The sequence below is a fragment of the Apteryx mantelli genome, chromosome 2 (assembly GCF_036417845.1).
Source record: "Apteryx mantelli isolate bAptMan1 chromosome 2, bAptMan1.hap1, whole genome shotgun sequence".
In the NCBI taxonomy this organism is placed as follows: Eukaryota; Metazoa; Chordata; class Aves; order Apterygiformes; family Apterygidae; genus Apteryx; species Apteryx mantelli.
Genome location: NC_089979.1, coordinates 71,734,244 through 71,751,844, shown reverse-complemented (window position 1 = coordinate 71,751,844; position 17,601 = coordinate 71,734,244). Strand labels below are relative to the sequence as shown.

Below are 17,601 nucleotides of genomic sequence, written 5' to 3'. Positions count from 1 at the left end.
TTTTATGTCTGTGAACAAACATACTTATAGCAATGAGTCTTTAAAGATGTGTTTTTGAAGAAAAGATTTGGAGACTAAACATCAGAAACATCCAGTGATTTGTCTTGCTCCTCAGAGTAAGTTAATTTTTTTATTAAATACAATAATATTTCTTTTTCCCCAAGACCAGTGTTTGGAAGCTTCTCCTACCATCTTCTGCACATTCAGTTGTGAGGTGTAACCTTGTATTTGGAGGGTCTGTAAGAGACTAGATCACCACTAATGTATCTGCAATGGTGTCCCCCAGCTTATGCTGCTGAAGAGGCTCTTGGACTGTCTAAAGGACCTTTCTGCTAAAAGACAGGACTGCGACAGGAGCTCAACCCCCCTCCAGCTCTTTGTCATCTAACCAAGACTGCTGAGGGCAGCTGTGACTGGAGTCCTGACCACCTGTTGGAGTTCTCAGCAACTTGGATTAAATGAATTTGTGATCTTGCTCTAGTCCCCAGTACAGGGCTGCTTCTTATCATAAAAATTACCCTTTTAAAAGCAGAGCCATCTCCAAGCCAGAGCCTGAACAGCAGAGACCCATCCCCTCTTTGCATGTTCCCCCTGCCCCTAATGCTCATGGAGGGATCAGGGTGTGGAAGGGATAATGGGATAGCTCTTCCCTTTTTCCGCCTCGGTCTTCCTTTAAAATCCCACTGACCTTTCCCAGCACTCCTCTCCCCCTGGGATTACTCTTTAAGAAATCTGTAGCTGCCACAAACTCAAATTTTGCTTGCAACGAGAAGCAGTTGCCAGCTCCAAGGAAGGGTTAAAGGCTGAAGTGCATCAACAGAAGAATTGTCTCCCCTGCTTACCTGATTTAGCTAGTGTGCAGACAAGACCTCATGACAGGCCTTTGTGGACCAGAGTGACTATACTGGACATGGTCTGTGCATAAATGGATATCTTACACTTCTAGTGCTGTCAGGGTACAATTTGCCTAATTAAAAAAGCAACAACACCGTATCCTCTTATTCACATATGCACTAGCACAACTGTAATCCTAAAATATCAAGCCAGAGACATTTTAAATGACAAAACAAACCAACCTGAGTAATTTGAGTTTGCAGTCCAAATAATTTGTGTCTGTCATGGGTGTTATTGTGACAAATCTCAATTCAAAATGCAAAAAAGATGTTGACTCTAGCAAAGGAAGCTGGGGTGGGGAATCCTACCAGTTTGCTGACCACTGGCTCAGCGCTGGTATGGCTAACGTGAGTCTCCACTGTTACTACTGCAACTACAGACCATAAGGAATGGAGACAAACAGAGGTCTTGTGTATATCCTCTGATCGTGTTAGTTTGCTATAGACCATCTTACCAGCGCTAGCATGAGGAAAAACAAACAAACAATACTTTAAAAATACTGCACAAATCAAATTCATCTCCAAAAAGGCACTTTACATATGGTAATGTCAAAACCCCAAAACTTATCCACTTTCTCAGAAATGAGCCAAAAGTGAAAATATTCACTGGCTCATAACATCCACAATACAGGAATTTCCAAATAAATACTTTTAAAATAGAAGTTGGCAGTGTTAGCAATTCAAAAACATGATAATTCAGTTTCTGGGAGAAAGGATGTATAGGAAACAGCACAAGGTTCACACTTTGTGCTTTTATTGAAGTGGAAAATTCCTGAAAGTGAGCAATTTTGAGAGCTTAAAGAGTGATTAACCATTTCATGCTAGAGGTATTTCAGACTCCCAGTCTGTATGAAAGGCAGGTTATAAAGAGCAATGAATGACTGCAAAGGATTGTGGCCTAAAATGTTCACATGCAAGTTAAGAATTAGGGCTGGGTGAACTGTTTGTGGCAAACAGTAAAATTGCTGAAAAACTGAGTTCTAGCAGGTCAGAAACTATTTGTGAGATGAGGTCAAACTTGGTGAATAGTTTCAGTTGAGAAAACAATTCACTTTTCATTTAAAAATAGACACACTTTTTTTTTTAAAGAAGGGTTTAAAAAAGCATTCAAAAATGCATCGGACAAAATATTTGGGACAGATCAGAAATGTAATTTTTCATTTTTGTTATAAGAAAAACCCTCCTCAATTTGCTACTTTTATTCAGTCTTCCCTCCCTCACTTATTAATTATTTTGCTCCACTCCATGGGTAACAAACAGGAAAGACCCTTTATTCAGCCAATTCCAGTAGACACAACTCCTATTGCTGTAACTGCTTCAGCACTTATAAGCACAGGTTTACCGAAGCAGGTTACAAAGACGGCTCTCCTCAATATTAGTTTTAGCAGCTGCCTTGCAGATGCCTGGGTCATTCCTGCCCACTTAGTGGTCACATCTAGACCTGAGATACCTGCTAATCAGACCGGATCTTTGCATATTTTTTATAATGTTGATTTTTTTGTATATGTATGACTGCTTGTGAATTCAACCATTACTTTTCTAGGGAATTTCATGTTTCACCACCTTACCCAGAAATCTGCCCACTGCCCAAATTCCCAGCTTGTTCAAGGACACAACCTGTCCCCTTCCAGCTGGTGTGTATTTAACATCTTCACTGCCAGGGCCTACTTCTGCCTCTAGGCATTAGCAAAGCCCAGAAATAATTTTTTAAATTGTAGCGTCTCCTGGAACATCAGCGAAAACATGCTGCACCAGAAATAGACAACACCAAGAATGGTTAGTTTAAAAAAGAAAAGGAAGTTGTTCACCTGGCTGCAATTAAAGAAAACATCTAATAGGAAACTGTGTGGTGGTTATTTTGAGAAAATATTAGATACAATTTGCTCACAGCTATATCACCTGTAGTTTTCAGTCCAGTGCCCCTAATGCATGACAACAAGATATTTTTTCCTCAGGAGAAGTCTTGTCCCATCTACATTTTTTTCTCTTTAGGCTATGGAGATGCACATAATTACCTGGAGGCTAAACTTGGACCACAAAGTAATAATCCTTTTTTTTGTTGCTTCATAAGTATTTCCACAGCAAAACAAATGGCATGTTGCAAAGAGGCTTATTACATTGAATAAGGAATTAGCAGCAGGAATCAATAATCTCCAAATAACAAAGATCCCATTTCCAGGCAAATACTCTTAACTTCAGAACAAAACAAAATCAAATCCATGAAGCAAACACTTGCAGAGGGACGTACAAAACCTATGTGATATGCTGAAAAGGCTGAACTCTTTCTCCTCTGTAGGCACACTTTGACATCAGCTTTTTACGTTTTCCCTGAAATGTTGAGGGCTCGGTTCAGTGTTTACTGAAGTTTCTCCAACATTAGTTTTCTGACTAATATCAGGTGCATCTATTCTTGCGTGCACATTCCCCTGCCCCTCCTATATTTTAGAAGTTGAAGACACTTTATAAAAGCAAAAAATCTGCTTCATTATCACAATCTAACTGTGGGGAGGGGGGAGACCGGTAGCCTTCTCATTATTTTTTCCCTTAATTAGAGCTGATGTCGACCAAAGAGGAGGGGGGGAAATGACCCAACAACCTTTTCCTTGTGCAAAATGGGAAAGAAGCCTGCTCCTGGCCCAGCTCAGCTGAAGAGTCATTTCCCCTTGACCCTTCAGGTACTTCACTTCTTAAACCCCGCTGCAACTGGGTCATAAATGTCTTCCCTGGAACATTTCAAATGAGGCTGCTATGAAAAATAACATTTTTATGATTGTTTGTCCTCCAAAGAAACCATACCTTAAAACAGTGATTGTTTTTTGAGTTCCTCACTGGAATGAATAGCTTATTTAGCTGATATTCAGGCACAGAGGCTGAAGAGAGTTATTATTACAAATGTTTTGTATGCAAGGCAAGCAAACTACGTCTGTTCATGGCTGCTGACATGCCATAGGAGAGGCCTGGATTTCCCTGCGGGGCACATACATATGTCTAGAGATGCCAGGATTAAAATACTTCTTTCCTGGGCTTCCATTACTCTGTTTTTGTGACATTTTGCTGCTTCCTGTGTATCCAACTATGGTGCAGGCAAGGCAAGTGGGCTTGGAGAGAGGTATTAAAGGAAAGCAGCACAGTCCAGCACAAAATCCTTTCTGAACATATATCGATGACACACCAAGTATTTGTTAAAACTGGAAATTGCAGCCTACTGCTATGAGATGTTGTAGACTGGTTTAAAATATGCAGGCTAGGATGGCCTGGGAAAACACGTACAGTGTCTGTTTCCTAGTTTCGCTTGACTACATCATTACTTTAAAACCTCCAATATCTCATGCATAAGCACTGAGCTGAAGTAAAAGAATACACTGCTCCAGTCTCCAGTGGCCACAGCCATGTGGACTTGCTTTTTGCTTTACAAGCATGCTAAATTTGCACCTGCGCCATACGGTTTATTGGGTGTTAAGCCCACTCTTATGACTGGAGATTTTCTAGTGCAAACAACTCTGTTCCTGCTCAACAGCACTGTGCTCTACTAAGCACAGCTAATCAACACCAGCTGCTAAGGAAGAGGGGAAAAAAAGTCCCCACAACTACTGCGCTCTGTCAGCTTTTCAAACTGCTTTGAGCAGTATTTTTGAGAAAATGTGCAAAAAATACATGCTTCCATCCTATTTATTTCTATACACATTAGAACATTGCTTTATTTTTGCCACTGCAGATCACTGCTGCTGTACATACACCAGACAGCACCCTTGCAGGCTGTCTGGGATGTTTCTGAGAGCAGCAAGGTCCGAATTTCCCAAATTGAGAAAGAACAATAAATCACTGCTTGTTGCCTCTGGGTCCACCCAGAGACAGAAGGTTTTGCAAGCAGATTACTTTTTTGCTTTAAGGTTCTGCTTTGGATAGAAAAGAAGAAAAGAGTTGTAAAAGGATGCAAAGAACCTGAAAAACCTTTGGAAATGAAGCTGGGACTGGATCTTTTTTGCATTGGCAGAGGTAGACTGAGGGAATGGGGAGGTGAGAGGGGCTGAGAGAAATGTTTGTTAATAGAAGCTGGGCATCTGGAGTTGATTTCCATGTGAATACAATTTGCCTGGGAGATGGTCTTGTTTAGAACTTGAATCGTGGTAATTTTTTCCACGGAGCAGAGTGCCAGGACTTTGGTCTCAAGGGCAAACGTGATCCTCTGTTGGAACTGAAGTGAGCTAGAGACTTTTACATGGGACCACATGTCATAGTAAGGCATTTTTCGGAGCTTGTGACCTGTCTGTGTTGGCACAGCCATTGTGCAATAACCCAAAACAGAAATTTGCCAGGAATTGTATTGGAATAGCTTTATGAGACACATTCATGGTAACCTTAGATTGAAGGGAAGGAAGGGAGTCAGGATTTGGGAAGTTCTTGGGCAGACCCTGGTCCCTTTGCACAGCCAAAGGCACAAAAAGCTCAGCCAACAACCTGAGGCACTCCAAAAGGTCCTGAGATGTTGTAATACTCATGGATTTTGTCAATTATTCCTGATGTCTTCATCTACAATTGTATGATCAGCATTAAAAAGAAACATTAAAGAAAATAAAGATGGTACTAGATCATTAATTCTGATGGGTAAAATTCATCTTTTAAGATATACATTTACACTGAATGGTGAGGCAGCATTGTTCCATCTCGATGATTTTAACACTGGCCCTATCTATTAAAATGTGACATGTCAGATTGCGATCCATCTAGTGACAAATGCACAAAGCTCAGAGAAAGGCAAGTGTCCCGTAATGAAGGGCAGGTGGGAGAATCCAATCTGAGGTGGCCAAGTGCACAGCGATCAGGGAGTATGCTGAGGAAAGTGAGCTGTCATGTCTACTCTTCCCTCACCGATGCATTTCCCCATCGCTCTCTTTATACCTGCTCCAAAGCCCTTCAGGCAGTGGCTGAATGTTGTACAGTACCTTGAACCAGGGAGCTGGGCTACCAGCACTACTAAAATACAAGGTGAAACAAGAGGCAATAAAGACTCTGGAGAAAAGAATTAGAGTCAGGAGAAAGAGGAAAAAAAGTACCTTCCCAAAAATGCCTCACAGCCACTGTGGTGGGTTTTGAAGGCAAAACCAGATCTCACTGCTGCAGAGTCTCTTTTCAGCTGTTGTGTTACACTACAAAATGCGATGGAGCCCCTAACTCACTGGAATTAAACAATTCAGTGTAAAATGTTGGCAGTACTTCTAACTGTAGTAGAGTATAAGGATCAGACTTTCTTTGCTAGTCTGATGGCGAAGACAAGATGGATGGCTAGAGTAACATATAGCTTTATGAACACTGCAACTGCCCAAGTCTCTCTACCTCAGAGTATACGGCTGCCTAAAAGAGGAAAGGGTTAATGGCTCTGGCCCAACCCAAGAGTGAAGGACAGCTGACATTTGTATTCAGTTGTTAACCAGGAACAGAGAAGGGAGGGAGTTGCTGGGGCTGCTCTAGCTCTGCGACATCAGCCACTTCTTCATCCAAAAGGAGCACAGAGAGAGATTTGGGAGCAGCTGGAGGATGCCCTGACCAGGAGATCCAAGAAGGCACCAAGCTCCTGTCAGGGAAGGTGCTCCCCACTTCGAGACCAGGGTGCAGGTGCAGTGCATTGAGCCTAGCCATCAGCCTGACCCCAAACAAACTGATACCTGTCAGGGTGGCTGCCTGGCTGCCTGCAGGACACTGATGCTGCCACCACACCAGTGACAGAGGTCCTCAAATGTGGACCTCAGTGCCATGCATAAACAGGGGAAGGTGCCCCGGCCTGGGCAGCATCCTTGGACCCCACTGAGGGAGCAGGCTGGCACCCTCTGGAGTCCCCGGCACCCTCAGGAGCCTCTGCTCTTTGAGAGCAGGGGCTCCTACCTTCAAGGCTAGCTTTTAAATCAAGACAGTTGATTGCAGAAGGGCAGAAAGGCAGTTTCTGTCTTGATTACTGCAACACAAGAAAACCGTGAAGACTTTTCTAGCATGCTGAAAAACTCAGATATTCCATAGGATTAACAGTCCAGCCTGACATTACAGATGCTTGCTTGCTTAGCAAATGCAATATATTGAATGCTTATTTTATTAATTACTCAATAATCATCAGTGTCACTGCCTCCTGAATTCAGTGATGTCAGTGGAGAGCTGGGTTACTGAATTTACTGTATTGTTAACATGTACTCTTCCTGTAGTTTGCTGTTTTGAAGATTATCATCATCATCATCATCATCATCATCAGAGAGGCCAGCAATGAATATTAGAGGCTGCACACTTAAAGGGACACATTGATGTGATCTACTGCATATGAGAACACTTCCTCTTCATTAATGTTATTAACATAAATTGTAATTTTACACGGTCAGGTCTGAGGCTAAAGAAGTTAGTTTAATCCCCACATATGGTCTGAGCAGTGCTCATGAATCTCAGTGCACTGAAATGTGAGCATAATTCTCAGCCATGCTTTCCTCTAAAAGTCATAGTTGTAACTCTTCTGCACGTGTGCAAATGAAACATGTCTCTCTCTCTATCTCCAAGTGAGCCTGGTGTTCATACTATGTCTTAGGGAAAACATGCAAAATTACAGCCTTATATAATTGTATAAGGTATAATGGTAAACACAATTGCATTCTTGGTACTGGTGCATCTGTTCAAAACACATTTAATCCCATATAAAACAAGGTCATGAAGCCGTATTTACTACAGGGCCAACTGTTCAAAAAGTCACCTCTATTTATTCACATATTCAGTGCCTACATATGAAATTCCTGTGTTCCTGGACATAAATAGAGGACCGTGTGCACAAGTTAGATCATTCCTTCTCTAACAGTCCTGCTCATGCTCCCAGAAGTAGTCATGGTACACATATATGGGCACAGTATGTTTAAAAGATCGTTTGAGACAAAATGAAAAATAAGTCTTATGTGTCTGACACTATGCTAATCTCCTGCACATGTGTTGTCAAATATGCCATAATACACTGAGGGGGAAAAAAAATGGAAACTGTTACTTTGAGATGTTAAATCCTTTGCTCAAAAAACAATTTTTCCATTTTACAGTCATTAACCTATAAAGTGAAATTTACTCCCGCCAGTCTGCTTTCTTAATCTACTTGCACTGCCATCTGACTTGTTTCCTTTACAGAAATTACAAGGTCATCCAATCTGAACAACTGTTGTTCTTGTGATTAACTCCCCACAATCAGCAGACACAAAATGTGAAGATTTATGGTCAGATTTTTCAAGGAGGAAATTTATGAGCTGGTTCTTAGTGAAGCTGCCCTACATTTGTCAGCATTAAGCAGCAAAAGAAAAAAAACACCCTTAATTTTCTTTTAAAGCCAGAATATGTATTATTTTGAAACAGCTTCTTCCCTCCTTATTATTGCTTCACCTGTTTTTTTAATACTTGCCATTCTTCTAGTCAAAAGACAAATCGGTGTGGACTCCATGTGGCCTCTTGTTTACTGGAGAAATATAAGACTATTTCTATTACTGACATATGCTATTTCATTGTTACTGGCACAAGCTTGTATTATATTATGCATACTATATATCACCAAGAATTACTTTGCCCAGCACAGAAATGTGGCTTCCTCTGGGGTAAAAGCCGACAGTGGTTTGACAACTAAAAGCAACACTGCAATCAGTTCATGGCAGGAAATGAAGGATACCACACCCCATTGAAATGTCAGAGGAAAATAAGGTAGAAAAAATATATTTGTCTCTGCTGTGTTGATAAAATAAGCTAGACTTCAAATGCAGATTAGAGAATGAGGGGGCTGAAGTAGAGGGGAGGGATGAAGGGGAAATTGTAACCCCGTAATATATTCTGGCTTGTCTTCTACAGAGAAAGGATGGGAAAAACAGATGCTATAACGAAAAAGTGGAGCGGCTTGCACTGCTTCCATGAGAGCAGGCAGCAGGAGCAATGAGAGATCCCAGGGGTAACAAATACCTTCACTGACTGGCAACATCTTTGACCAAAATGAGAACTTTTAACATGGTGCAAACACTTTCTGTCTAAGGGATGGCCACACCATTGCCTTTGGGGAGACCCTGCCCTCAAATCCCACTTCCTGCTGCCTGTTGCCTGCCATTAAGAGCACTCCCTTCCTGAGCATGGTGTGTCTCCTCCTTTATAGTAACACAAATAAATAGTCTCAGCACATCTGGAGCCCCACCTTCTACTGTGGAGAGACACATCTGCCCAGGAACAGATTGCAAGCCAACCAGATTATATCTACTCTGTGAGGCTTTGCTTTCACACACAGCAAAGCAGCTGCTGGCCATGGTTGAGGGACACTGGTGGCAGGAAGGATTTGTTTCACCCTGAGGTGGGGACCTGCTACAGAGGGGAGCTTGCACTGCCAGGGGCCATCCAGATAGCAGGTCAAGGATACTGTTCCTCCTGCAAGCGAGGAAGCATATAGAGGTGATGTGTTTTGTGGTGGTGATGTTATCCAAGGTCACCTCTCCCTCCCTGGATTTCTCCATTGACCTTCTCTTGCAAATCCTAACCATAACAAATTAGTCAGATGAAGTGAATTCATACTGGTAGTGGTTGAAACTCATATATCAAAATAATAGCAGTAGCATCATTTCTGATGTTAGACTTGCCTTTGTCTGTGAGGAACAATGCTACTACTAAAATTCCTGATATAAAGAGACATGTCCAAACCATGTTCAGAAATGAGCATCCTTGTTCTACTGAAACACAGAGTTAGATGTCTAAAGAGATTTTGATATCTGGTGGTTTTCCAAAAGCATGAAAACTTTGCTGTCAGAGTTTGTCAGCTAGTGGAATTTTCAAACGTTCACAGGTACATATGTAATTCTGGAGACCCCCAAATATCATGAATATATATATATGAAAGTGTGCATGTGTGTGTGTGTTTGTTTCAGTGGTTTGCCTAAGGTCAGACAGCCTGTGGAAGATGCAGCCTTCCCAGAGAGTTTTAAACACAAGACCACCTTTCCTTTCAGTGCAGCAGAGCTCATCAGGACACCCATCACATAAAACAGGCCCTTGCCTTGAGAGTCCATCTCATCCATATACCTGCACAGAAGCGACAGCAGCTCTGCCCAGACTATTCTTGGCAGTTGTGCCCAGATGTGCAATGAGGACTTGGTTTCAATTTGTCACCTGCAGAAAATCACCTGCTTCCTTGCTTCCTTCCTCCTGATGGAAAGGGGAATTTATATAACTTCCTTGAGGTTTCTCAAAAAAGTATGGCTTCCTCATCAAGCTTAACTAAAGGAGAAAAAATGCCATTCTTCCTAGCTACCATCATTGCTAAAAGCCAGGCTCAGCTCTTTGCAGCTTTTTTCAATAGCCCACCATTCAGGCATCTAGCACTATCAGAACCACCCCTCTAATCCAGGATTTAGATGAGCTCGTTTACCACAATCCCATTTTCCATGTGATTTATCCCCAACACCCAACATGTGAAGAGGCAGGCTCCACACACATGCTGCTGTTATGGATGAGCTCTTGCTTCAGGCACTCGCTTTTCGCTCATTAGCGAAAGCTAACAATAAATGTTAGAATTGCAGACGTCAGAGGTAATTAGGAAGAAATTATTTCACGTTACCCAGCAAAACTAAGGCCTGTGAATAAAGCCTAATCCTACTGTCTGTCCACTCTTTTTATCCCTAAATGACTCTGAGATGGGGAGGGAATAAAATATTCTCCACAGACCTGGATAAAGAATAGTCATTAAGAGACTCAGTCATGTTCAACAGGGGCCATCTTGTTGCCATTCTCTGACTGAATAAAGCCTCCCCTCTCAGTGGGATTGTAATGTTGTTTAAATAATTAATAATTTCAAAGAGCTTCACAGCAGAATTTTTTAGTATGTAAAAATGATCTCTTTTGACTGTTCAGTCCCTTGAGGCCTCTGAAGGAACCTTTGTGCATTTTAAAACGCTGGGTAATTCATGGTGCAGTTGGAGAAGACATGCACCCAGTGCGGCCACAGCCGCACTGAGCAGCATCTGCGTGGCCCTGGCAGTGAGTCACTGTGATGTGTAGCGTTTCCCCCACATGACAAGACAGGACTTTCTCTCAAAGTTCAGATTTTTTTTTTTTTTTTTTGCCTGGAACAAAAAGCCTGTGGATGGGAGAATCGGCAGCCAGGAGGCAAACTCACAGCAGCTGGGTGTTGGTGGGTTCGCACTGCTAGTGCGACCTTGGGAAGAGAGGTCCCAGAGGAAGGTCCTGCTTTGTCTGCCAACACCCTGCCACTGACTATGGATGGGGCCGTGCCACCTACAGTGCCAGCAAGCTATCAAGTGACTGGCGTGTTCAACAATGGAAGGACTATTTTACAGGAATAAGAGAACACTTAGCATACCAGACTGGAACAGCTGTCAAATGCTATCTTTAAAAGCAATTTCTTTTGCACAACTTTCAACAACCCAACTGTAGGAGACCTCCTGTCAACACAATGATAAAGTCTCCTCTTGTCACGCTGCTCTTTATTTGGGTTGGTCAACCTGAAAAGCTAAGCTGACTGAAACTACTGCATCGTTTTCTGCTGGCATTATGTTTAAGACGGAAGCAAACTTCAGAGACAAGTCAAGGAAGTGATTCAACTGTCCAAACAACTACTTCACAAACCTTGAAGACTCCTTCTCAGGAATTGTGATATTTCTGCCAACTTCATGGTCAGTCTGAAAATGTTATCCTTTTCTTCTACTCTTTTTCTGCCTCATCTCTCATCTTCTACTGATTACAAACAAACTCTAATGCTCTTCTCATGAATACTCTCTCATAAACACAGATAACTAGCACCTGATGTGAGCAAGTCCAAATATCCCACAGCAGATGCATGATATTTTAAAATCACTGGCAATTTTTTATTTTTGTGGGAACTCATCAAGTTCATTTCATCTTAGGATTTCTATTTCCAGGCAGTATTTCCCAGTGCAGCTGAGGAAGACATAGTATTGATTGGGGGAATGTGTAAAGCAGATTACCTTTCAGATCAAGATAGTAGGTGACCACCATCTGTCAAATTTCCCGTTCCATTACAAAGATTTGACGTTACTTTTTATGCTACATTTCTAAATCACAGACACCTCAATGCACTCCCAAAGCATCAATGGGATTATAAACATATCTAGCAAGTGTGTTTGTCCATATCTTATGTGTACATATTTACAGCCATATGCATACATGCACAGTGTCTCAGCGATCTATTTTCATGCTTCCTATCCTCTGCCTTGCGATACTTGCAATGCATTATATATATTGCTTTAGATCAAGATTTTCTGCTTGCTGTTGTAGGGATAGCACCCTATAATGTATTGTACAGTGAATAAATCTAGGACTATACAATAAAACAATGCAGAGCACTGCTGTATATTTGACAAAGGAGCTTGCCAATGATTCACTGATTTAAAGTCAGCAGAGCATATACAGTGACACACTCACAGGACTCAGTAGAATAACTGGATGTCTATCGCTCAGACTCACAGGAAGTAAAGCTCTCAGCTTCAAGACTCCTGTACCTAATTGCCAATGAGCATCTTCAGCAGAGATAGGAGATAAGAGACTCCAGGAGGACTTGAATGCTTTAGAAAGCCTCTCTCACAGGATGTGTAGCAGGTCTGTCACTGTCTAAAGACACGCAAATGTCTCAAGGAATGTCAGAGATTTTGTGAAAGACATGCAGAGAAATCAGGCCTATCCAGTTCAAGGGAGTGGCAAGTCCTCAGAAAGGTCCGGTGTAGTGTATAGCTATACAGAAATACATACCTTCTCTAAAGTGCTTTTGTGCTTACTAAACAACACTTTGATTGAGGACGTCCATGTGGTCTCTTATGACCTGCATTATGATTCCCTGAGAGAAAAGAAGTGCAAGGGACTGACATTGAAGTGCCCATCTCAGTACTGGGGGACAGTCACACTGTGTCTGGGAGATATGCAATTCTGCCTCAAATCGATGATGGCTCCTGGCCCCACTCCTCGCCAGGGGTTCCTGACAGGTCGTGCCTTTACCATTGCTCCTGGGAGCACCCCCCAGTTCTCAGATCCAGATTCTGTCTGTGTCCTCACTTCACTGTAAGAACCCAGATAAGCCCTAGTCCTCTCACCCCGGTACCCATCGAAAGCAAAATCTGAGCATCTCCACAGAAGGTACCTGCTCCAGTGGGACTGATCTGAAGGACTGAGGCACCAATGCTTCCCAGCAGATCAGACATAGCCATAGAGAAAGGCAGAGGGCAGACTTCTGTCTTTTCCCTCTGCCCATTTCAGAATCCTGTCTTTCCTTCTGTTGTCCTCTTTCTACCTTAATATGACCTAAATGCATGTGTGCAGCTGTGAAGCTGAGCAGGCACCAAAGGGATAAAACAGAGGAGGAGTTTGTAAGAAGCTGAGCACGCAGACAAAAAAGAAAAACATATGCCCTTACAAAGAAAGACTTAATTAGTGTTGAAACCTACAGATGCAGAATGGAAATTAATGGATTTATAAGGATTTTTATTAGCCAAGAACCTGGCCTGTAGCATCCACTTCCTATTCTCAAGTCACATGTGGTTATAAGCTAAGTACCGCATCTTAATTCACTATTTTTGTTCCTTGGTTCATAGTAGGCACCACATTTTGGCGTAGTCTATTCTGGTTTGGTTAGAGGAAGAGGTCTGCTAATTAGTTGCTGCAATTGCTGCACAAAGACTGCCAGTAAATAGTCTATGGTGCAGTGGCCAGTTCATGTGGCTGGAATTCATGTGACTTGGGCTGTCCTTCTGCCTTCACCAGGACATATTTTGTGGTCTTGGGCAAATAGCTCCATTTCTGCTTGGGTCTGCATTTGTTGAGCCTTGACATAGGACACACATGAGTGAAGCATTACACTCATGTAAAGTATTACTTACGATAAGCCACATAGGTCTTACTTTACTTCATGGCCAAGCTAATATTCAGAAGGTGCTTAGTGGGCCAGATTCCGCTGTAAGATATACTCTCTGCAGCCTTACCTCTACAATTGGTGTGGTGTAAGTCAGAGTACTATTGTCCCAGCATGGTAAGCTGGGAAACAAGCTAATTGGTTAAGTCTGCTCTGGAGTCTGTCCATCAGTTGGCGGATGCAATAGTAAAATCCTAACAATCTTCCGCAACTAACTGCATAGTCAGAGGTTCCAAGCTACATTTAAATAGGATATGAACAAACAGTTCTGAGCCAAACTAATTCCTGGTGCAACTCTAATAAGGCTGGTGGAACTACACCCGGGATAGACTTGGTCCCAAACAAGATGTCAATGGTCAATCTCTCAATATGCTTGTCCATAAGCTTCTTTAAAAATAACATTCTCCTTACAGGCCTAAATTCTGATCTGCCAAATGCTACAGCTAATGAGCTCTCTCAAGCTAAATACTGTCAGCAGTGTGCATAAATACTGAAGCATCCTAATCAGTCTCTTGGTGAAAATTAATTGATCCATTACAGACAACAATAACTATTTGCTAAAGTTTTTATTCTGCATTTTTTATTTCTGTAAGTAAGTAGTGTATGTGATTTCATTGGCTGGCTATTTTAAACCTTAGGAGACCATTGATGGAACAGTACAAATCCCTCTGAAATCAAAAATTGCCAGTTGCAATTATAGTCTGCATCTCACATCTTCTCTATGGACTATAAATGTTTCACTACTTTAATTTTGCTTGGCATTTGCATCACTATGTGACAATTACTGAGCAATGGCAACGGATGGATTCAGTAACGAAGTCTGGATAGTAAAGAAATACTGTCCAAATTGAAATATTCTCACTATTTCAATATAATATTAATCAGTTTGTATCCACTGATACATCATATTTAGATAAGGCACTGGTAAGACATGTAACCTCCTGTCTGGTGCTGAAATGTCTGTGGCTTATTGCATATTAGAGACGAGGAAATTAGTTTTCTCCTCATATTTCTTGATTGCTTTTAACTACTTTAAAGGATGAGATACTAAACTGTAAATATTGGCCACTAATTGGCCAGACTGGCCGCTATCTTATGCCAGATGAGGCTTGTAAAACTACCAATTTCAGTTATGTTACACTAGTATGAAAGGGGAATGAAGCAGTAAGTGGCTCAGCTATTTTTTTGAGTTAGTATATACTCTTTTTTAATTATTTGAACCATTCATGATTGTCCCAATCTAAGTCACAGCTATATTAGAAGACAAGATCAAGCAGTATTAGTCAGACTGCGAATGAACATAGATAACAGGACAAGTGAATTTGGGAAAACAAACAATGCCAATATGAGAATATGGGGCTTAGACAGGAAGGGTTCTAGGTATCGCAAAAATTAGTTTTCCATGTTAAAAAGAGACATATCAAAGAAAAATTCTTTGATGGGGAAAAAGCATTACTTGTGAGAGATGAGATGTAAAATACTTATAATAAAAATCACCTGGGGCACAGTTAGCTGTGCAGAGTCAATGTTTGCAAATGACACTATTATTTACCTTCATCAGACAGAGCTATAAAACTTCTGAAAGACTGAGTTAATTTGGGCAAATGGGCAGCACAGAGGAAACATGGTTCAATGTCATTGCAAGGTCAAGCACTGAAGAGTGAGATACACCAAGGGACAAAAAATTGCCTCCTCACACACTTCAAAGGGCTCAGAATTAATCATACAAGGTCAGGCGTGGGACCCTACTGTCATGCACTACTCTTTGGGACCCTGAGCTCCATGTGCAGCTGCAGTCTAACAAGGTCTTAGGCTGAATGGAGAGTGGGTTGAAGAATAACAACTATGGTACCATCAACAGTGCAGCACCATCTAGCATCCTGCAGGCATAACTGCTCAGGCCCTCTCAACAAGAACACTGCAGAATTAGTCAGGTTTTGGAGAAGAGTAAACATAGTTAGGCACCAGGAAAGACCTTCAAAGACAGTTTGGAAAGATGTGGCTAGTTTATCCCAAAAAGGAGGTAACTGAGACAGGCCATGACAGAAGTAGACAAAATAACGAATGAGGTATTTATCATGAGCTCCTATTCTTCCTGTCTTCACAGCATGGTAGCATCATTGCCCCCCCACCCCCCACCCCAGAAAAAAAACAAACCCCCAATGACTGACTGGACTTCTCCTTGTGTTCGTCTCACAGTCACACTGGAGGGCAACTAGAAGCATTTATCAGCTCTGCCAACCCCACCGAGTTGATAACATAACAGTATTAAATTGACTATAGAAATTACAGATAGACACTCACACAGGGCTTCAGTTTACCCCATGCAATACAGAAAAACAGAACAGTTGGCGAGTTACATTGTTATGAGGAGGAAAGAGTCTAGGCAGGGGGAATCGGCCCAAGCTCGACCCACCAAAAACAGGTCCTGAAGGACATGAGTATTCTGGAACAGAAAAAGGCTCAGCCACTCAATGGAGACACAGCCAGGAGGGAAAGTTACTCCTCTGTCCTTTGGCCAAGCCAACGGCCTGTCAAATAGCACACCTGCATCTACAATCCAAAATGTTATCAAAGCTGAACTTTTCCCAAGTTTGCACTGGAAATGATTAAATCCACATAATTCATTCTGGTATTCACATAACCAAAGCTCTCATAAGGTACTCCAGGAAAATGAAAAGGGGCCTCTGTATAGAAAATCATACTGGAACAGAAGTAATGTCTAGAGTTTTATTTTCTTTTTTTCCATGGCTTTTCTTAAACCGAACATTGTGAATGAACTCATCTTAAATCTTCACAGACCAAGGATAAAAGCTATAGCTGTGCCCCACTGCATATTTTTAACAGCAAGAGTTAGGAAAATGTTTCTCTCTTACCTTGTTAACTTTGTCCCAATCTGCTGCCTGAGTTCGAGTCTCTCTTCGTCAGTCTGCATGGGGAGGATGTTCTTTTCCTCCAGCTCTCGTTTGGACGGCCTGTTGCTCAGTTTGATTGCTAAAGAGTCCTTCCTGCAGACTTTCCTTGCCAGGGAACCTGCAGGAGAGAGGAGAGGCTCTGCCAAAGGAGGTGTCATCCTTTCACTACAGCATGTGGCCAGCAAAGCAGTGCTGGCCAGGGGAGAATACCGGGCTCTCACTTACACTGGTATGAACTGTGGGACAGTTAACTGTAGTTGTTCAATAAGCCTCAATTCCTATCATAATAAGGAAAGGCTGAATTTCGTATACAGGATAAAGAAATAAAAAAATTGCTTCATAGGAAGGACTGGAGAAGAAGGGCTTGTTTCATAACTGCTACTATTATCTGTAGTTTTCTCTAGTGTGGTGTTTCTGTACCACATAGTGGGATGAATAATTCAGCTGTAGAATCTGAGTGGGTAGCAGAGCCTACCACACATGGAAAGAGAGGGGTCTCTCTCTCTTGCAATGTAACATCAAGATACCCAAGCTAGCATTAAAAGCAACCAAAAGTCTGTACGAGGAAGCAGCATAGATCTCTATGTACAGTAATTGACACTGCTTCTTAGGCAGTGACAGTGGCAAAGACGGTGTCTGCATTCACAACAGTTTGGGCAGGGTAGAGAGGAAAAAGCAGAGAGAGACACAAATCCATGAGAGGTTTTGGGCTTCAGTAGGAGAATGCAAGATATTGCTATTCTGCTCTGCTCCTTAGTTTAAGAGCAAAGACTGCCTAATTTCACTTGCAGGGAAAGGGAAGGTTCTGAGGCAATGAAATATGCCTGTTTGTTTTAGAAACCTGTCTGTGTGCATTTCAGAAAGGTTGTTGGTTGACTGTACT

At 41.9% G+C, this 17,601-nt stretch overlaps 1 protein-coding gene across 1 annotated transcript in view; it reads right to left on the bottom strand.

Annotated features, from left to right (window-relative positions):
• PHACTR1 (phosphatase and actin regulator 1) overlaps positions 1 to 17,601 on the bottom strand; it is a 322,202-nt gene that overhangs the window by 29,495 nt on the left and 275,106 nt on the right. Inside the window, exon 10 of the mRNA XM_067292380.1 lies at positions 16,680 to 16,836. Coding sequence (XP_067148481.1) covers positions 16,680 to 16,836 — 157 coding nt within the window. The remainder of the gene's footprint in view (positions 1 to 16,679; positions 16,837 to 17,601) is intronic.